Genomic DNA, 20,989 nt, shown 5'->3' with positions numbered 1-20,989 from the left:
TGTAGTCCTGACATCGGTGCCCGCAAATGCAAAATGGACGTAACCATGAGGGGTCCCTGCGAGAAGTCTGGGGAGAGTGAAGAGCAGGAGAAAGAGGTGGCAGCGGCGGCTACGGCGGCTACGGCGGCTGGGTGTCCTGCAGGGGTCCCGGAGGCTGGGGATTCAGACACAGATTCGGACTCTTACCTGGAGACAGAAGGTGCCTCCGGGCAGGGCATGCTAGGCTGGTCTCACCTTTGGGGCTTCTTTGGCAGGAGTGGAAGGGACAGGCTGGGATCAAGTGGGCAGGGGCCCTTGTCCAGCAGAGCAGGGAGCTCAGCCCTCCGGGGGACACCGTCAGCACAGCCGGTGGCGGCAACTCCCTGTGCCTTCCCTGCAATGCGCCTGGGGCATCAGACGCTCCACTGTTAGAACGCGCTGCAGAGTGAAATGCCGGGTAGGGACAGAGCACAGGGGAACCCTTGGAAGGTGGCTGGCTGTGCCTGAAGAGGGATCCACATTCTCCTCTCTGTCTCCTACTAGGCACCCATGGGCTCAGAGAACCGCTCAAGGATACCCTCTACCTGAAGTCTTGCCGGGCCCACAGTGTCGTGCCCGTTTCCTGCTTTCTGCGCCAAGGGAGAGCCCCAGAGCTGAACCTGCGGCACCGTGGCCTGGGGCCCCAGGTACCCCTGGAGGGACCTTGGGGCCAGGCTTGTAGGGACAGGACCTGGGAGGCAGCAGCCATGGGTGTAGCCCCCTTCCTGAGCCTGTCCCACACACTCCCTGGCCTTGCTCTGTGCCAGGCATGTCCCACCCTCACATCTGGGTGACAGGTGGGATCAGGGCTTTGAAAGAATTCAGTCAGGGCTGGGGAGCCTGCAGTGGGCACCTCACCTGCTGGAGGGGGGAATCAGGAAAGGCTCCAAGAGGTGGGATCTAGGTGGAGCCTAGAACGAGAAGCAGGTGTCCCCTGGGCCTGGGGAAAAGGGAGGGCCTGCCAGCTGGAAGGCACCAAGTGGGCTGAGCCCTGGAAACATGAGCCAAGGTAGTAGCTATCTATGTCTGGGGCCTTCAGCCCGGGGAAGGATCAGGCCTTTCGGGCCCCTCTCTGTCCTAGGGGGCCCGGGCTCTGGCTCCTGCACTATCCTCCAATCCCTACGTCAAGCGGCTGGACCTTCGGGACAACGAGCTCTGTGGGGCTGGCGCAAAGGCCCTGGCGCATGCTCTGAGCAAAAGCAGCAGCATCTGTGGTAGGTGGGCAGACTTGAGTCCTCCCTTTTCTGAGAGGTGTACCCTGCCCCCAGAGCTTCTCACCTGGGACCTGCTGGTGTTGCTGGGGAGGGGACCTCATCACAAGGGTGGAGTTAGACCTGTGGTACACCCAAAGCTGACGCCACCCCTTTCCTGACCAACCCCACGCCACCCACTCACCTCCTCCCCTGGCCAGCACATTCTTCATTTGGTGGCCTCCCAGTGCCTGAGTGCAGGTGGGAGAGTCCTTTGACACACAGGCAGGGGCTAGGCAGGGTGAGAGGAGGGAGGGTTGGGTGGGTGTTTGGTGGGACTGGATTCAAATGCTGCCTCTGCCATTAATAACAAGGGGGACCCTGGGCAAGAAGCTCAACCTTGTTGAGCCTCAATTTCCAATCTGTGAAATGGCACAACAATACCACTTAGACTTTGGAGATGTGGTGAGAATCAGTGAAACTGCATGTGGCCCACATAAGTGATGAGTGTCTGGCCCACAGAGGTGCTCACTTAGACTATAATTGTCAGTCCCCAGCAGTGAGAGCTTCTGTGGGGGGCTTGTGTTACTACCAGGCCCAAAGGATCTACAGGGTGGCCGCATCTCCATCATGGGCATTGTCATAGCAACAGGAAGCAGGTGGTTTTAGCTCCTTGACAAAGAAGCTCATGGACACATGGGGTGGGGATGGGCATCAGGGAAGTTACCTGGGGCCTGAGGAAACCCATCTGATAGGTGCCAGAGTCGCCATGCACCCCTGGACAGTACGGCTACAAAGCCCCTTTTGCCACCTCAGGCCTGGAGGTTTAGGGGATGAAGTAGGATGGAGGAGGATGGCGCCTGGCTTTGAATTCCACTGACAGGAGTGGTGCCAATCCCCAGATGTGGACCTGTCAGAGAACCAGCTGGGAGCGGTGGGAGCCCAGGCCGTCTGCGCTGCCCTCATGGCAAACCCCGCCATACAGAAGGCACAGCTGGCAGGGAACAGCCTGGAGGAGCAGGCAGCCCAGTACCTTGCTGAACTCCTGCTGGCCCACACGGGCCTGAAGTCCCTGGACCTGAGCTATAACCAGCTAAATGACCAAGCAGGTAATACCCGGCCAAGGCCACCATGAGACACTTGAACTCATCTTCCTGGGGCAGAGGTGGGTGGAGGTTGGCAGGACCCATCTGAGCATCCATGCTCTGGCTCCTGCTCCCCAGGTCCCACGTAGACCTGCACCTTTCCCACTCCTTCTACACAAGATTCTTAATCCGCTCCACGAATATCTCACTGCTTGCTGCTACATGTGCTGGGAGCTGATTGGGCCACTAAGCATCTAGCCATGAACAAAACAAAGGCCCTGGCCTCACGGAACACATATTAACAAGATAACTCTCCATAATTATTGCTGCTACAAAAGCAACAAACAGGGCATGATTCTAGAGAAGAATGGGAACCACCCATTAGAGGGGTGGCCGAGGTGGCCTCTGTGCAGAGATGACATTTAAACTGAAATGAGCAGGGTGGGGAGGAATCAGCCATGGAAAAATCAGAAGGAGAGCATTTCAAGCAGAAGGACAATAAACATGCAGGCCTATTACCCAGACTGGCAGACATCAGTGAGCCAGGGTAGAGCGGCTAGGCTGTGGGGTAGAGAGGCAACAGGGGGCTGAAGGGCTACAAAACATGGCAAAAGGCATGAAGATTTTATTCTAAGTGCTGTGGAAGGCATCAGTGAGATTCCTTGGCCTTACTACTTTCTCTCATGCTCCAGGGCCTTTGCATGGGCTGTCTGCTTTGCCAGGAACATGGCATTTTACCTGCCTGCCCCCAACCACTCCAATAAATTATAAGAATCACCTGGGACCCTGGGTTAGGAATACAGATTCCTGGGCACCTGCTAAACCAGACTTGGGGGGAGGGGATGCATCTGCATCTTTACTAGAAGACCCAGGAGGTTTGTCTGGTCCAGAAAGTTTGGGAATCACTGCTCTGTCTCAAGCTGCTTAGAGTGAGTGGGGTGGCACCAGCCTCGGCCTGTGGGAAATAGCCCTAGAATTTAACGGCCAGAATGTCAGTTTGCCTTCTAAGAAAATTATTGTAAGAAGCCAGTGAAATAAAAAAAGAAACTCATTTCAGACTTTCAACAAACTAAATATAGACAAGCACCAGAGAGGTGGCCAGGATGGAGGGGGCTGGAAGCTAAGGCCCTGCAAAGGCTACACAAATATGGAGCTGGGTCCCCAGCTTGGAAGAGGACAGACATAGTGGGGTCATTTGTTCCCCTGAGAAAGGATCTGACTCCCTTGAGGGGTGAAGGAGCTTGGGTCTCAGTCTCCCCACCTGACCCATGGTAATGGTCGCATTGGAACTACAAGAAGTCAATTCATACATGGGTGTAGAAGAAACTTCTCACCCCCTAGCTGTTCAACAAAGTAGGGGCTTCCCTACAACGTGAGGGACCACCGCCCGCTCCTCCCAGCCCTGGAAGAGTCTGAAGAAGAGGAAAGTATCATATCTGAGAACCTGCATACCTGCAGGAGTCAGACCCAGTCCTGGGTGGGGTCTGGAATCCTGTTCTCAGGGAGGCAGTACAGGGCATCTTTGCTGTGTCTCGGGAGCTCTCCAAGGTGCTACAGGGTCTGCTGGCCAGTGTTCTGGCTGAGCGCTCTGCTCAGTTCATCTTTTTTCATCTGTGCATTTCTTCAACCCAGCCTTACTAGACCTGTGGGGACCATGGAGAGGGGTCAAATTAAGATCCCTGTGGGACTCCCAAGCTGATGGGGAGACACACTAGGCAGAGAGCCTGGAAGGATGAAAGCAGTCAATAGGAGGCCCAAGGTGGCCCAGCCCAGTGGGCAGGAAAGGCTTTCCAATGCCAAGAGCTCAGGTTAGAAGGATGAGGAGCTGTTAGCCAGGTGAAGAGGGAGATCAACAGTTCTAGGCAGGGGACAGCCAGGAGGGGAGTTGGTGCTGGCACTTTTGAGACCTAGAAGAGGTCAGACTGGTTGAGTGCTGACAGAGTGAAGAGAGGGTGGGTGGGTGGCTAGGGCTTCTGTCCACTTCACATATGAAATATCTCTTAGGGTTTCTCAGTCTACATGCCGCCCTCCGCCATTTCCTTTCTCTACCACCACTGCCTTCTCTCCACTACAACTGTGCCAGTTTGTCACCTCAAGCCTAGACCATGGCACGAGCCTTTCAACTAGTCCCTCAACCTCTCATATCTGCCCCCACCAACCCTAGTCCACTCCCTACACCCACTAAGGAATCCAGCCTTGTCACTTTCCCCACCCCAGGCTGTTATTGTGTGTGTGAGTGTGTGTGTGTGTGTGTTTGTTTTAATCCTCACCTGAGGATATTTTTTCTATTGATTTTCAGAGAGAGTGGAAGAGAGAGGGAAAGACAGAGAGAAACATCAATGTGAGAGAAACACATTGATTGGTTGCCTCCTGCACACACCCTCACAAGGGCCTGGGCCAGGTAGGAGCCTGCAACTGAGGTACATGCCCTTGACCGAATTTGAACTCACGACCCTTCGGTCCGCAGGCCAAATCTCTATCCACTGAGCTAAACTAGCCAGGGCCAGCCTTGTCACTTCTTAAAGCCCTCCCTGCCCCCTCACCAATGATAGGCCAGTGCCCAAGACTCTTGGCCTAGCATTCAAGGCCTCTTAGCATCTCTCAGTTGCCCGTTACTCCTACCTCATTTCACTGGTTTCTCCTCACCCTGCCCACAGTGCCAGGCCTGCATGCATTTCCACAAGTGCCTCATGCTCCCTTTGTACATTTGGTCTTTGCTTGTCTGCTCTCCTCTATGTGTGCAGACATTCAAGGTTATCTCCTCTATTCTCACTGTCCTGACCTCCCCACACTATGCCTCCTGTTTGTAGTTTATAATAGTTCCCATCCCATTCATTTGTACTTATCCCTCCCCCATTAAATAAGAAATCCTTGGAGGCGGGGCAAGCCCATGTTGGGTTCAACTCTGTGATCCTCATGCCCAGCAGAGACCCTGACACACAGCAGGCATCAGTATCATTGTTTGAAGGAATGTACAGAGTGAATAAGAAGGTCTGTCTTGGTGTTTCGGAAGGGGAGACGCTTGGACCAGCCCTGGCAGAAAACACAGGACTCGCCGAGCTTAACATAAGCTGGAATCATCTTCGAGGCCCAGGAGCTGTCTCCTTTGCCAGAGGACTGGGGGTATGAGGCCCCCACCCACCCCACAGCCAGCCTGTCCCTTGAAGGGAGGTCTCCCAGGGAGCAGCTCCCCATCACTGCAGCTCTTCAGAAAAGAGGCTTGGACCTTTTAAGCAGAGCTTAAGGGATATTTTGTGTTTGGGTTTTTTATTTTTCCAGACCCATTTTATGACTTCAACACACTGTGCCCACTCTCATGTCATTTACTGAGGAATCCGCAGCTGATTACTACACACCTTATCCCAGACATCATAGACTCCATGGTGAGGGACAGTGTGCAGTCTGGTGACATGCTCCCTATGGGGCACGCACGGGTGCTTCTTTGAGTGACACGCTTAGATCCCAGCACACAGTCTAACAAGCCACCTGCTCCCATGGTTGTGGTCCAAAGGCCTCAGGAATGGGTGGCTGCAGTCTCCTCCAGGGTGGCACAAAATGCCTGTAATGCCCTCTGTGTCAGCTATCTTTTTGGGGTCCTCTTCAGGGAATGGCAGCTGCTGCCTTGCGCTCCAACAGAGGCTGAGCTGGGGTCCTGCCCCACAAGGTGACAGGTCTGTCTTCACAGCATACCCACAAGCTGCCGTCCTTCTCCCATCACTGCCCCCTGGGCAGGTTTCACCCAACTCCAGGCCCCTGAGCTGCTCTGTGCCTTGGGGTACCTCCCCTCAAGAGGTTCCCAAGCAAGATGGGGCCTGCTCACGGCATCTCTGGGGTCTGCATTCACCCACCCTCTATGCCAGAGGTTCTCAACCTTCCTAATGCCGCGACCCTTTAATACAGTTCCTCATGTGGCGGTGACCCCCAACCATAAAATTATTTTCGTTGCTACTTCGTAACTGTAATTTTGCTACTGTTATGAATCGTAATGTAAATGTCTGTGTTTTCTGATGGTCTTAGGCGACCCTGCTAGCGGTTCTCAACCTGTGGGTCGCGACCCCTTTCACAGGGGTCACCTAAGACCATTGGAAAACACAGATATTTACATTACAATTCATAACAGTAGCAAAATTACAGTTATGAAGTAGCAATGAAAATAATTTTATGGTTGGGGGTCACCACAACATGAGGAACTGTATTAAAGGGTTGCAGCATTAGAAAGGTTGAGAACCACTGCTCTATGCTGTGCTTCCGGTTGTTCTGCTCTACTGGTCACCATCATCCAAGCCCCGAGACTTCCCTGGAACCTCTGTCCTGCTCTCAGTCTGTGCTCTGCACCGCGGGTGTCCTGGGCTCGAAGGCTGTGGCTCTGGCTCTCTCCACTGTCACTTGTGGTCCCATGGCTTTGCTCTTTTGTATCCCAGGCAAACATCTTCCTGAGAGTCCTGGACATCTCATACAATGGCTTTGGAGATCCTGGAGCCTCTGCAGTGGGTGAGGCACTTCGGACCAACAATGTGTTGGAGGAACTCAACATGAGGTGAGGAGCACAGGGTGCCCCCATGTCAGTCTCAGGGCCCATAGCCACCCCAGGGACCAGGGGCGCCGTGATCTTGCTGCTGTTCAACACTTCTATTCCCAAACTGATAAGTCTATGATGGGCTTGAGCCACAATCCAGGAGCACCTAGCTCCATCCTCTCATTCAAGGTCATCACTTACACACTGGGCTCATAATTCCTACCACACAGGCAGGGGCTGGGAATTGCCAATGTATGTAAAGTCTCTTCAGCAGAGCCTGGTGTGGGCTGGGTGCTCTGTGTGAGTTTTCCTCCTTTTCAGAAGAGGAGCGGACTCTGATAAGTGGGTCCACATGCATGCTCTCCTCAGCATGTGGCTGCTGGGGGGGCCTGCAGTGTGTGCTGCTCCTCCCCGCCCAGGCAGACTCTCAGCCCTCGGCAGGTAACCAGAGGAGGGGCCGCAAGTCCAGAGGGAAAGAGAGGGACAGAAGCCTGACAGGTCGTGCTTGGGCTGCCAGGGCTGAGCCCCTCCCAGGAGCTGCAGAGTGAGCAGGGCCTGTCTGCTGAAGTCCTTCCCTCCTTTCCTCCCCGTGTAAGGAGCCAAGGCTAGAGGATTCCATGAGAGATGCTGACATTTGAGGCCAGAGCTGGGTTCTGAGACAGTCTGGCTCTGTGCAGCTACATGGAAGATAGCACAATGCACATGTTTTTCTGTTGCAGCAACAACCGCATCTCTGTGGTGGGAGCCCGGAGCCTGGGCCTGGGCCTCCGGGTCAACAAGACACTGAGGATTCTTGCTGTGAGTGCTAGACTGATGGGGAGGCCCCAGCAGACCTGCCTGAGTCTGTCCACACAGATGCTTCTGCTGTCACATAAGCCCACCCCATGGGCAGCAGGGAACATAGGTTCTAGAGCCCAGATGGGGGAGGGGGCCTCCTGGATTCCTCTTTTACCACATCTTCCCCTTGCCACTCACTCACCCATCTCTAGCCTGCTGCGTGCACTTCTTCAGACTCCTCCCTGCTCCATCCTTCCCTCCCAGTGATATCACCACATCTCCCAGCTGTCCTTTCTCCTTATCAGCCCACCAGAGTGCTGCTCTGCTGCTGCTGACTGAGGTGCCCTTGCTTCCCCTCCATCCTCGCCCCTGCTCTTCCTCTGGCCTTGCTAGAACCCAGGATCAGCCCAGGTGCACTGTTGGCCACTACTCAGACTTACCTGAGGCCCTGTGTGCACAGCAGGGGTTTCCTTCCTCCAGGATTGCCAGTGGGGACGGAGCAGCTGAGGAGAAGACAGAGAAGCAATGAGGATAGAGCAGCTCCCTGAGAACCACTGTGCCAACAGCATGTGCTCAGAGGATAGTACCACCAGCTCCGGGGGGTGGGAGGGTATCCAGCCCTGCCTGGCCCTCAACTCCCTCAACTGCAGAGGAGCCCCCCTGCAGCACTCCCATCCCCAGCCTGAGGCTCACTCCTCTCCCATCCCCTACCCCACCCCCTACCCCCCGCTTCCTGCTCTAGAACCCAGACCTCTCTCTTAAGCTCTGGATCCAAATTTCCACCTGCTGGATGGTCCCCCAGATGTCTCATAGGCACGTAGGGTTCTCAGAGTCCAACCTGAATGCATTATCTCCCTCTGAAGGCTGCCTCGCGGTGTGTGTACAGGGGCAGGGCTCCTTCTCACTCAGACAGAAGCTTGTCCCTCCCCCTTTCCCACATCTTCCTTTCTCCTGAAGAGCTCTCTGGCTACCTGCTCCTCCTTCTCACTTTCCCTCCTGGAGTTTTGTTGACCTGCTGGTTCCTCATCTGTAGCCCTTTCTTCCCACCTGCTACCAGGTGATCTTTCTAAACCAGAAATATGCCTCTGTCCCTCCCTGTTTTAAACCCATCAGAGGCTCCCTGGTGGATAGAGTCAAGCTTAGTATTGTGTCATTTGCAGCCAGGATATGGGCTCTGCCAACTTGCCTCTCCCTCCTGCCTTGAAATGTACTTATCTCACCCAAGCTCCTTAGAATTCTCCAGACATACTGTGCATTTTCTTATTTCTCTTTGCCCCTGTTGCTCTTCTTGCTGAAATGCCCAGCTCCACCCACCTCGTCTGTAAAGCTCAGCTCAGCTATTTGATCACCCACCCAACCTTTACCTCCCAGGTAGAGTTGGCTCACACTCACTCTCATTGCACTTATCACACTGCATTTTTATGTTTCTTTTCCTCTCCTCCCCCAGTGGGTGAGCTCTTTAAGGGCAGGAGTATGTCTTGTGTGTCTGCATCTTGGCATGGGGCAGAGCCAGGCACCGGGTAGGTGCTCAGTGTCTACCTCCTCTCTTCCCTGGCCCTGAAGCCTCACCCCGGGTGTTCTGTCTGATGGAGGCACCTTGTGAGTTGAGACAGTGGGGCTATTCTGAGGCACATCATCAGAGACAAGGGATCCCCAATCTTCCCTTTTGGGGTGCCTTCCCGGCCTCCCTAGGATCAGCTTTTCTCAGTTTTGTGTGCGTGTGTGTATTTCTTAGATGTCCAGGAATCCCATGCGAAGTGAAGGCTGCTTGGGTGTTCTCAAGTCTGTCCGGGATAATCCAGTGTCTGCCCTGGAACTGCTGGATTTCTCTGTAAGAACTTTTCATAAACCTCACCTCTCAGCCTCCCCACAGCCCTGAGGTATACATATTTAGAGGAAGGAAGTGGAGCTTAGAGGAACAGAGTGCCCTGCCCAGATACATGGTGTGGTTGAGTCTGAGTCCCACACCAGGCCTGGAAGTAGATCATAATGCCACTCTGGCTCCACTCCCAGGCCTGACTGGGGGCACTGCTGTGGTCTCACCTCGGACCCCTGCCTGGGCTCTTTATGGGCTGAGAGAGCATAAGTGGCTCAAGAGGCACAATGCTTACTGTTCACTAATATTTGGGATTTGCAGGTTCAGCACCTGCAAGGCGGCCCCCTCCCCCACCTTTCCTGCAGGCGAATCATGGTGCAGGAAGACTCATTTGTGTGGCTGTGAGGGAAATCGGGACCCGTTTTCATTCAATTTTGCCTTTTTAATATAAAAACAAATGTCACTCTTTTTTCTAAGGCAATTAACATTAAAGGAGAGAATCCCCAAATATGAATTATTAAAAGAAAGTTGTCACAAATCACTGCTTATACCACCCTGATTTATTTAAGCCCAGACTTGAGTCAAAGTCTTTCCAGAGATGTGTTTTTACAGTTTCAGTCCTTCAGGCTTGGGACAACTGGTTTGAACATCCTTATTCTTTCCTTCTGCCCATAAATGCCTGGTCTCTTAGGCTCCAAAGCCAGAAAAGAGCTTGCCATGACCATGTTCCCTCTACTCGGAGAATTCCTGTCAGCACTGGATTCTATCACTCTAAAAAATGGAACGATATATAAAATTGCCCTGCCAAAGTACATGCTTATTTAATGCAATGTATGGTTATTTTCAGAAGCTTTTATATAATGAAAACAGAACAGGATTTGCCATCAGACAGGCCTGGAACCAAGTCCTGAGCCCATCATATGGGATCTTGGATCCTGAATTAGAGACCAACACTAATCTAGATGCAGTGTTCTATTTTCCTGTTCCTTAACTCTTACCATTAGTCTAATCTGACTCAGATTTTATCCTCGGCTTTAAGGGAAATACTTCTGAGTCCTTACAGTTCTCATAAAACCCATCCCAGAACTCAGTCTCGTCTTTATGTGCAATGGGGCTAATATCTATCAGCCAGGATCATTGTGAAAACAGAATGAGATAACAGACCCTATTGGAAAGGGCTCTTACAGAGAAGACAGTTCTCTTTTCCCCAGCCCCTTTGTTTTTCGTTCTTTTTTTTTTTTTAATCGACAACATTTATGCTGAAAAGTGCACATAGATTAAGGGCAGAGCTCAGTGAATTTTCACAAATAGGGTATCTATACTAATAAAAGGGTAATATGCTAATTAGACAGGGAGACCTTCCAGATGTCCTTCTGGACAAAGCCATGGTGGCAGGGCCGAGGCAGAGGCAGGTTAGGGGCGATCAGGCCGGCAAGCGGGGGGCAGTTGGGGCAAGCAGGTCGGCAGGCAGGTGAGCAGTTAGGAGCCAGCGGTCCCAGATTGCACAAGGGATGTCCCAGATTGGAGAGGGTGCAGGCCGGGCTGAGGGACACCCCGCCCCCCCCCTTCGTGCATGAATTTCATGCACCAGGCCACTGGTATCTAATAATCAGCCCCCCGCTTAACAAATAGAGCAGGTCCCTAGAAGCCTCCCTCGAGCCCCTTCTCTTCTTGATTTTAATAGTTTGGGGAGTGATACCATTGTCATCCATAGGAAAGAAGCTGTCCTAAGGAGCTTCTTCAAGACCTCGTGTGTGTAAGTAAAAAAGTCAAGTTCCCAGAAAGTGATCATTGGTTTCTCCTCAGGATATCCAGGTGAACAGAGAGTTTGATGACCTCGCTAGCTCAGTGAAGGTAATTCTTCCAGGGCTTTGCATAAAGACTGATGCCGGCAGAGTGGAGTACAAAAAAGAGTTACTGGCAGTCTTGAGACCGTCCCTACCAGCGTCTGCCCCTAAATGACTGTGGAGTGTAGCCTCACAATGTGTTCTTACCACTTGAGTCTGCATTGAGTCACCATGTCAACCAGGTGGTAAGTCTCATGGAGCCAATCTTCACGCTGACTCAAGACACCTGTATCCTCCTTTCCATCCCCAACCACTGCACTAATCTGGGCCTTCCTTCGTTCTCACTCATTCCTGTAACAGGAAGTTGTACTATGTGCTGCGCACTGAGCTGGGCATGGGGTCAAAGTTGCCCAAACAAGTCTCTGCTCTGGTGACTTACCTTGGGAGACAATTAAAATATAAGGTGGTGTGCAACTGGCATTCCCAGACTCAACTTGCCAGGATGCAGACTGTCACAACTTTTTTGGAAGGCCATTTATCAGTAGGCACCGAGAGCCTTACAACTGCCTGTGTCCTTTGATCCAGTGGTCTGACTAATCTGCTCTACAGAAGTAATGCTATTTATAATAATGAAAATTGTAAATAACTTAAATTCCAAATAAGAGGGGATTGGTTACTAAGATTTGGAACTTTGCTAACATTGAAAGCCAAGTGCTCAAAGTACAGTGAGCAATTTGTGAAAATGCACAAGATTAATGTTAAGAAAATCAGGATTAAAAAAATCCACGTTTAGCAGTTCCACAAAAGGTTAAGCATGGAGTTACCATGTGACCCAACAAATCCACTCCTAGAGAAATAAAAACATATGTCCACACAAAAACTTGTACACAAATGTTCACAGCAGCATTATTAATATCTGCAAAGTGCAAATGCTCACCAACTGAAGAATGAAATTTGGGGTGATAAAATGTTTTAAAATTGCCCTGTCCAGTATGGCTCAATTGGTTGGAGCATCGTCCTGTATTCCAAAAAGTTCCCGGGTTCAATTCCCAGTCAGGGCACATACCTAAGTTATGGGTTCAATACTGGGTTGGGTGTGTGCAGGAGGCAATGGATTGATGTTTCCCTCTCTCCCTTCCTCTCTCTAAAAATATATTTTTAATGTTCTAAAATTATGGTAATAGTTGCATAATTACATGAATATACTAAAAATGGGAGGCCTGAAGGTTTATGGATTTTTATGTTTTTAATATTTTCCTGCATTTCCAGACTTTCTACTCTAAGTATGTGTTCTTTTCATAATCAGAAAAATAAATAGTACTTAAAAACACAACCTGATACAGGCTACAATTCAGTTGTGTGCATGGTGTGGTTGAAGTCTTGAGTAAAGTACATCCTGAATTATGACCCTCCCCACAATTCTTATCTTAAAAGCCCTAACCCCCAATGTGACTGTATTTGGAGATAGGAGGTAATTAAGGTTAAATAAGGTCATAATGGTGGGGCTATGATCCAATAGGATTAGTGTCCTTATAAGAAGAGACATCAGGCCCTAGCTGGTTTGGCTCAGTGGATAGAACGTCAGCCTGCAGACTGAAGGGTCCCGGGTTCGATTCCGGTCAAGGGCACATGCCCGGGTTGCAGGCTTGATCCCCAGTGTGGGATGTGCAGGAGGCAGCCGATCCATGATTCTCTCTCATCACTGATGTTTCTATCTCTCTCCCTCTCCCTTCTTCTCTGAAATCAATAAAAAAATATTTTTGAAAAAAAAATAAGAGACAGAAAGCTTGTTCTCTTCCCTGTCCTCTCGTGTGAAGGCACTGCAAGCCAGAAAGCAAGTCCTCCCAATTCTCCCTGAACTTGATCTGCGACTTCTAGCATCCAGAACTGTGAGAAAATCATTTGTTGTTTCAGCCACTCAGTCTGTGGTATTTTGTTTGGGTTTTTATTTTTAAATATATTTTTATTGATTTCAGGGAAAAAGGGAGAGGGAGAGATAGAAACATCAATGATGAGAATCATTGATCCGCTGCCGCCTGCACGCCCCACCCTGGGGATGGAGCCTGCAACCCGGGCATGTGCCCTGACCCAGAATCGAACCGTGACCTCCTGGTTCATAGGTCGATGCTCAACCACTGAGCCACGCTGGCCGGGCAGTCTGTGTACTTTGTTATGGCAGCCCAAGCTAAATAAGACAGAAAGATGCACTTTCAAGGGGAGAAAAGGCAGGGCGGGTTTCTCCTGATTTCCCTGGTTCTCTCTGACCCTCCCACATCCCCTCCCCCCCCATCACCAATGCCATCTTTCCAAGGGCAGACCTGATGGCACTATTCAGAGGCTCCCCGAGTCCTATAGGAAAGTCCCAATTCCTTAACCTGGCATGTCCCACGTCAGGGGGCAGGTTCCCCACCCTCCTTTACGGAGAAGTGAAGGGTATGGCTGGCACGCCAGAACAGAGTGCTGCATTACGGTGATGAGCCTCCATCCTTCTGCCCCCACTTTTCCCGAAGTAATAAAAAACACACATTGGATCCTAAAGAAAGTTTAGCCGATCTTTACGGAATGGAAGAATCAAGTAATTGTTCCAAAGTCCTCCCAAATGGGCACCGCCCCCTCCCCCCCCCCCCTTGTCCCAGGACACCCATTCCTCATTAGAGAAGTAATAAAATCCTGCCCAATTTCAGGGTGCCGGCTTGAACAGGCCTTTCTGCACCGGAAAGGGGTGGGAAAGTGAGAGGGTGCAGACTTAGGGTGGATGTCGGTCATACCTCCAGGAGGTGGCCGCGTTTGCAAAAGGCCTTGCGTACGAAGCGGGGAGGCAAGGGCCTGAGGTGCCTGGCGAGGGGATGGCCGCACGAGGTGGACATCAAGCCATTCGCATGCCGCAGGGTGCTCACATGCGTGGGAACATCCTGTGCCCCCAGCCAGGCAGGCGCCACAGCCGCTCCGACCTCCAGTCGGAGAAGGCTCCGGAACGCCTGAACCTGCGCTCGGCCTTCCTCGCCCCCGCAGCCTTCCCGCCAAAGCCGCAGCCAATCAGAAAGTGCCGCACTCCATGAGTCGCGCGACAGCCAATGAGAAGCTGGATTCTAGGCCTTGGCCCGCCTGAGGCGCCCCGGACCAATGGCCGCCTGGGCATTGGCGGGCCTATAAGGGGCAGCGTGCGCCGTGCGGAGGTGGCCGTTGGGCGCGCGGAGCTTCGGTACCGTTTCTTTTTTTCGGTCGAGGAGCAGAGTCCGGCAGCGGCGGCAGAGCTCACCATGGTAAGGCCTTGGGGCTGCGGTGGGGCGGGCGCTGTAGGCCCGGCGCACATTGGAAGGACCCTGGAGACCGGCAGCCTGCACACTCCCAGGCGGGAGGGTGGACGAAGCGCGCCACGTGGGGCCGCGGCCCACAGAGAGAGCCTGGGGTGCGGCGGGAGCGGGCCTAGGCGGGGAGAGGGGGTCTGGGGGGCTAGCGAAGAGCCAGCCCAGAGGCACCACGAGGCCTGGAGGCCCCCTGGACGGGCACACGAGGACGCGGGCTCATTCTGAGTTTGTGCGCCCAGAGGGCGGCGGTGACCTCCAGCTTGGGAGGGGGGTTCGGCAAGGGCAGACAGCTCCCCGGAAATGGCGCCTTAAAGAGCCAGGGCGGCAGCTGGCCTGTGGGATGGCCTTGACTCCTCCGTCTCCGAGAGGACAAACCACGGTGTTGAGTTCCTGAAGACGAGGGCGATTCTCAAACATTCTGGTCTCAGAACCTCCCTACACTTGTCCCATTAGAAATTAAAACTAAGAACTGTAAAAATACTTGTTTATCACGTTACAGCAAGATGGTAACATAAATAACAAATATCCGAGTCTGAACAGCCAGTTTGTCATTTCTTTCAAATACAAACAGCATGCCGTGAAAAAAGCAGCTAGTTCACAGTTGGCAACTCAAATACACAAGTGCTTTTTCTCAGTACAGCTGTATTTCTATGTCTGTACAAGTACTTTATATGTACTTTCCATTTTGTCACAGTACACAGGGTAGAGATTTAATAAAATTCATTAATTTTGACAGTTAGGTTCTGAGACTAACTGTAGCACTTAGCTAGGTGGTTTAGCACCTCCGTTTTCACAGGGATAACTGGATCACACAAACCTCGTAGGAAATAACATTTGAGAAAGCCTTAGACACTGAAATGCACACATCATATATATCATATTTGCATACCATATAGTGACAATTGCCTGGAAAACGAATGGGTCTCACATTTATGTTCTGTTTCCCAGCGCGAGTGCATTTCTATCCACGTGGGACAGGCCGGTGTCCAGATCGGCAATGCCTGCTGGGAATTGTACTGCCTTGAACATGGCATTCAGCCTGACGGGCAAATGCCAAGTGACAAAACCATTGGCGGTGGGGATGACTCGTTCAACACGTTCTTCAGCGAGACTGGGGCTGGCAAGCATGTGCCCAGAGCAGTGTTTGTGGACCTGGAGCCCACCGTGGTTGGTAGGTACTCGGGCAGGCAGGGCGGCTGGGAGAGCCTAGTTAATCCCCCAGGTTCTCCTTGGAATTCCTCTGCAGAAAGGACGGATGGACACACGGGTAAGCCGTGACCATGTCAGGTGAGAAACTGAAAGGTTAGTGCTTGAAATGTGGGGCTTGGGCTCCTGATTTAGGAAAACCTAACATACAGCAAAAAGCTGCTTTGCCAGGAGTCAGCTGAGCTTATGACAGATTCATTCATGACTGCCTCAGCCCCTGGTAGGCGGTCACCTTAATGCTGTGCACTCTCTCAGCTGGTGCATGAGTCTTCACTGCAGCTCAGACATAGAAATTGGAGAACATTCATTGGGTCCCTCCAGATTAGTTGCCTGAGGAGAGCTGCAAAGAGAGCACCTGTCAGTGGTCACCCAGAGATGACAGAATGTCACCCTAAAGTCTGAGACCAGGCCACACAGGTGCCCTGATAGGACTGCCTGGCAAAAATCACACTGACCTAGTGACTGTCAGGTATGAACCATTTTTAAAATTGTGCCCTTTGGTGTGAAATAAATATGTAGAATTGCCTGTGCGCAGGGGCTCTCTTCTTGGGGAACCAGTCAGGCTGGTATTTGTGCCATGAGTTGAGTTTACCTCCCTAGAGCCATAGATTGCAGATGTGCTCTGTGTATTACATAGAGCCTCCCTGTGATACACTGATGCTGTTCACCTACAAGGAACAGCACGTGCGTGGTAGAATTGAACATTCCCCCAGTCTGTCCGTGCTGGTGAGTGAACAATCGTCCTTAAAGGCACACGTGTCCTCTTTGTAGATGAAGTGCGCACAGGGACCTACAGGCAGCTCTTCCACCCTGAGCAACTGATCACCGGGAAGGAAGATGCAGCCAATAATTATGCCCGAGGCCATTACACCATCGGCAAGGAGATTGTTGACCTGGTCCTGGACCGGATCCGCAAATTGGTAAGCAGGGTGCTGGGAAGCCTTCCGGGGTCATTTGGGAAAAACCCAAGGCAGAATCATGAACCATGGTCCTCCTTTCTGGTGTGGCTGCAGTGCGTCCATCCGTACATCTCCGGTGTCTGCTTTGCCTTCCCTCCCAGTGGAATGCATGTTACCGGGGGTGACTGGGATCCATTTAAACTTGTGGAGTCAAAGAGAGGGACCTAGGCTTGTTGGAGGTTGGCGGTGTGGCTTCCGAAGGCACTGCTCACGGTCTCTGCTTCCTCTCAGGCAGATCTGTGCACGGGGCTGCAGGGCTTCCTCATCTTCCACAGCTTCGGGGGCGGCACCGGCTCTGGGTTTGCATCTCTGCTCATGGAACGGCTCTCGGTTGACTACGGCAAGAAGTCCAAGCTAGAATTTGCCATTTACCCAGCCCCCCAGGTGTCCACGGCCGTGGTGGAGCCCTACAACTCCATCCTGACCACCCACACGACCCTGGAACATTCCGACTGCGCCTTCATGGTGGACAACGAAGCCATCTACGACATATGTCGGCGCAACCTGGACATTGAGCGGCCCACGTACACCAACCTCAATCGTCTGATTGGGCAGATCGTGTCCTCCATCACGGCCTCCCTGCGCTTTGACGGGGCCCTGAACGTGGACTTGACGGAATTCCAGACCAACCTGGTCCCGTACCCCCGCATCCACTTCCCCCTGGCCACCTACGCCCCAGTCATCTCGGCTGAGAAGGCCTACCATGAGCAGCTGTCCGTGGCTGAGATCACCAATGCCTGCTTTGAGCCTGCCAACCAGATGGTCAAGTGTGACCCTCGCCATGGCAAGTACATGGCCTGCTGCATGTTGTACCGGGGGGACGTGGTCCCGAAAGATGTCAACGCGGCCATCGCCACCATCAAGACCAAGCGCACCATCCAGTTTGTGGATTGGTGCCCAACGGGATTTAAGGTAGGACTGGGTGATAACGAGTGGTTTTACCTTTTAGCATGCTGCAGGCCCTGCGATAGGACGCTGCCCTTGTGGAGAACACCCCGTTCCATGGCAGCTAGGCTCTTGGTCATCCATTAGTGTACCTTTTAACAGAAGAGGAAAATTTCTGAAGGATCGTTGTTCCCATTAGGGTGGTGGATTTAGTATGGGAAATGTAGGTTGACCTTGAAATTATTTTAAAAATTTTGAAATAGTAAAATTTTTATAATAGAAATGTAGGTATTTTCTTTAAGTCCTTGTTCACAATTGGTTTTCTGCATTAGATAAATCTGTAGACCCCCACATTTGTAAACCCTCATTTTGGGAATTGCAAGGTCCAGGGTCATGCCAGACTGAAAATCACAAGTAGCAGAAATATGTCATCTTGTTGTCATTTGGAATAGTTGTAACTTGCCTCTGACTACCCACATTATTGAAGGTAATCTAGCCCTCTGTCAGCCCCACTTAAGACACTGTGACACAGATCATCTTTGAGGAAGTAAAGTTATTTTAAGTGATTCATGCAAAAAAAAAATCATTAAATCTTACATAGGTTTGCAGACCATAGAGGTTGTAGGTAGGAGTTGAAACCTTCCATTCCAAGTTCTTGAGTGGGGGAAAGCTTGTTTCAGTCACTGTGACCTTTGGAAAGTAAGGACATCTAAGCCAGCCTCAGCTGGGAGGCATTGTGGGAGTTGCTGTGCCCAGTGCCCAGTTTTCATCTAACTGAGTCTCTGGCTCCTGTGAACCAGTAGGGAGGCTGGTCTGGGAGGAGGTGCAGGAAGTCAAAGCTTCTGTACCCAGGGAAGACAGTCCAACCTCAGATGGATCATGTGAATTCCCATTCCTTTAAAAGTTCTTTTTCGTCTGAGTGTGATTTCACCATGTTCTTGAACAACCATTTGTTTAGGGATATGGTGTTTTCAAGGAATCATCCTTGTTTAAATATGTTTAGGTTTTTTTATTATAGAAACGCACATAAGTGGCAAAATATTAAAACAAGAATGCTGAAAGACTCAAGTCTTCTTCTCCTTCCCCAGGGCTTTGTTTGTCCTTACAGCGATGTTCTGTGCATATTCAGTGTGTCTTATGCCTCTTGCTATATGGGTGAGGTTCACAGGAAGAGCCTAGCAACATGGACAAAGAATGCACATTCTCTTCACATAGGTGACAGACTCACTTGCTGCACACAGGTGGCCAGAGAGAATGGGAAGCTGGCAGCACTCCCACTAGGAGGGGCCTGTTGGCCTAGCCTTAGAGCCATGGGGCCTCTTGATCAGGGTCAGAACCCCCTGTGCCCTTTACCCTGCCCTTCCCAACTCTCTGGAGAATGGTGTGCCTGGCTGCTGCTAACTACCATCTACTCACCAGGACAGATAGGTGACGGCCTCAGCACATTCCCTGGCATTTGTCTTCCTCCAGCATGATGTTCCCAAAGGTGTCCAAACCTCTAGTCTGTTTATTACTCTATAGGTCAGTGATGGGCAACCTTTTGAGCTTGGTGTGTCAAACGTCACCAAAAAACTGAGCATAACTCGGGTAGTGTGTCACTTTGAGGAAAAAACATTATTTCGCAAATGTTTCATCCTCAGCATGCGGCCGCATGTCATCAGAAATGGCTACGCGTGTCAATGCTGACACGCGTGTCATAGGTTCGCCATCACTGCTATAGGTATTTCTAAGCATAAATACATAGAATTCAACTTGCTTTTCTTTTTACCAAATATACAATATATCTTTGATATACCTTGGATATATTTATATGCCAGGACAGATTTATCCTTCTTTTTCATAATCATATATAGTGTTTTACTGTATGGGTGTGTAACAAATGATGGACAATTGCTTCCAGTTTTGCCATTACAAACATTAAATACAGAGAAATCTTTATACATGTAGCTTTGTGTTCTTGTGTGAGTAAATCCAAACAGTGAAAGTTTATAATCAGCTCTGGCCAGATAGCTAAGTAGGTTAGAGCAGCGTCCCTATATGCCAAGGTTGCAGGTTCAATCCCCAGTCCGGGCACAGACAAAAATCAACCAATGAAATACATAGATAAGTAGAACAATAAATTGATGTTTCTCTCTCGAGCCCTGCCTCTCTCCAAAACCAATCAATCAAAAGAAACTTATAAAGAAGTAAACAGTTAAAGGATATTAAATGTTGGCAAATATTGCCAAAACTAATGTTCCAGTTTTGAAAAACAAGCTACCGTTTCTGAGGCCACAATACAAACTTCACTCTTATTTTCCCCTTCTCTGGCAGGTGGGCATCAACTACCAGCCCCCCACCGTCGTCCCTGGGGGAGACCTGGCCAAGGTGCAGCGGGCTGTGTGCATGCTGAGCAACACCACGGCCATCGCCGAGGCCTGGGCCCGCCTGGATCATAAGTTCGATCTCATGTATGCAAAGCGAGCCTTTGTGCACTGGTATGTGGGGGAGGGCATGGAGGAAGGGGAGTTCTCCGAGGCCCGGGAGGACCTGGCAGCTCTGGAGAAAGATTATGAAGAGGTGGGCGTGGATTCCGTGGAAGCTGAGGCTGAAGAAGGGGAAGAATACTGAATGGGAGAGTTGTGCTGGCACCCATCCCTTTGTATTCCCCCCCACACACACTGTAACATTACAAGATATGTTTACCTATTAAAGTTTCTGTATTGAAGCATCATCTGTCCCTTGTGCTGCACTTTGACAAAATTCCCTATCCAGATACCTGCCTTTTTCCAAGTGGATTTGTAGGGGAAAAGCATTTCCTTTCAAACTGAAAAACTATGTACGTTTAATTACCACGTTACTCCCTGAAAGGACTTCAAAAAGCACAGCTGAGGAAATTAAGAAAACGTGCTTCAGTTATTTTAAATTTAAACATTCTTAAGTCCTTCGTTCCATACTTCATGTTCTTGGGAAAATGGAACAGTAACCAGGTTTTTTCTAAGCTGCAGAGTGGCGGTTTTTACCGTCTTGTGGGAGGGGCCGGAGAGGCAGCCCCACCCAGCACAAACCCAATTTCTGACCCCCCTTTCTAGGAAGGCCCCGAGCTTTCCCCTTTCAGGTACCTGACGGAAGTCGCTAGCACAGAGCCTCTGCCCATCACATTTCCCAAAACGTAATCACTGGCCCCTGCCCACCCTTCCAATTAGAGGCACCGCTCCAGAAGTCGTGAGCACTGGTTTTTGTCAGGTTTGAACTCGAGTCCAGGCCCCTTTTCTTGCCGTTGAAGTTTCTTCTCTTGCAATCGGGACCTCCGAGAACGCATGGTCCGGCCCCAGGGCACTACCGGTCGGCAGCCAATAGCCACAAAAGGGCAAGGCGAGGGGCCTACTTTGCGATGACGAAAGCGTACGGGGACCCTAGAACAAAGCGTTCGCAGTTGCGACCCCAGGCTCCCATCGCTTCC

The 20,989-nt window shown here is 51.2% G+C and overlaps 2 protein-coding genes across 2 annotated transcripts; both read left to right on the top strand.

The window, feature by feature from the left end:
- Positions 1 to 33: 33 nt before the first annotated feature.
- Positions 34 to 11,364, top strand: LRRC74B (leucine rich repeat containing 74B). The gene is made up of 9 exons (XM_028147059.2): positions 34 to 199; positions 523 to 665; positions 1,100 to 1,232; positions 2,111 to 2,317; positions 5,307 to 5,416; positions 6,715 to 6,830; positions 7,529 to 7,607; positions 9,322 to 9,417; positions 11,209 to 11,364. The coding sequence occupies exons 1-9, from the start codon at positions 34 to 36 to the stop codon at positions 11,362 to 11,364; spliced, it is 1,206 nt and encodes a 401-aa protein (XP_028002860.2).
- A 3,019-nt stretch (positions 11,365 to 14,383) lies between these two features.
- On the top strand, positions 14,384 to 20,260 carry LOC103286986 (tubulin alpha-3 chain). The gene is made up of 5 exons (XM_028147054.2): positions 14,384 to 14,452; positions 15,446 to 15,668; positions 16,475 to 16,623; positions 16,894 to 17,574; positions 19,861 to 20,260. The coding sequence occupies exons 1-5, from the start codon at positions 14,450 to 14,452 to the stop codon at positions 20,155 to 20,157; spliced, it is 1,353 nt and encodes a 450-aa protein (XP_028002855.2). The 5' UTR covers positions 14,384 to 14,449; the 3' UTR covers positions 20,158 to 20,260.
- The last annotated feature ends 729 nt before the right edge of the window (positions 20,261 to 20,989 follow it).

This window comes from Eptesicus fuscus, chromosome 23, assembly GCF_027574615.1.
Source record: "Eptesicus fuscus isolate TK198812 chromosome 23, DD_ASM_mEF_20220401, whole genome shotgun sequence".
In the NCBI taxonomy this organism is placed as follows: Eukaryota; Metazoa; Chordata; class Mammalia; order Chiroptera; family Vespertilionidae; genus Eptesicus; species Eptesicus fuscus.
This window is presented reverse-complemented; position numbering and strand designations above follow the sequence as displayed.

Coding starts and splice junctions, on each gene's coding strand:
- LOC103286986 (XM_028147054.2), top strand. Junction 15,669..16,474: donor CCTGGAGCCCACCGTGGTTG/GTAGGTACTCGG, acceptor TCCTCTTTGTAG/ATGAAGTGCGCACAGGGACC. Junction 17,575..19,860: donor GGTGCCCAACGGGATTTAAG/GTAGGACTGGGT, acceptor CTTCTCTGGCAG/GTGGGCATCAACTACCAGCC.
- LRRC74B (XM_028147059.2), top strand. CDS start 34: ATGGACGTAACCATGAGGGGTCCCTGCGAGAAGTCTGGGGAGAGTGAA. Junction 6,831..7,528: donor TTGGAGGAACTCAACATGAG/GTGAGGAGCACA, acceptor TTTCTGTTGCAG/CAACAACCGCATCTCTGTGG. Junction 9,418..11,208: donor TGGAACTGCTGGATTTCTCT/GTAAGAACTTTT, acceptor GTTTCTCCTCAG/GATATCCAGGTGAACAGAGA.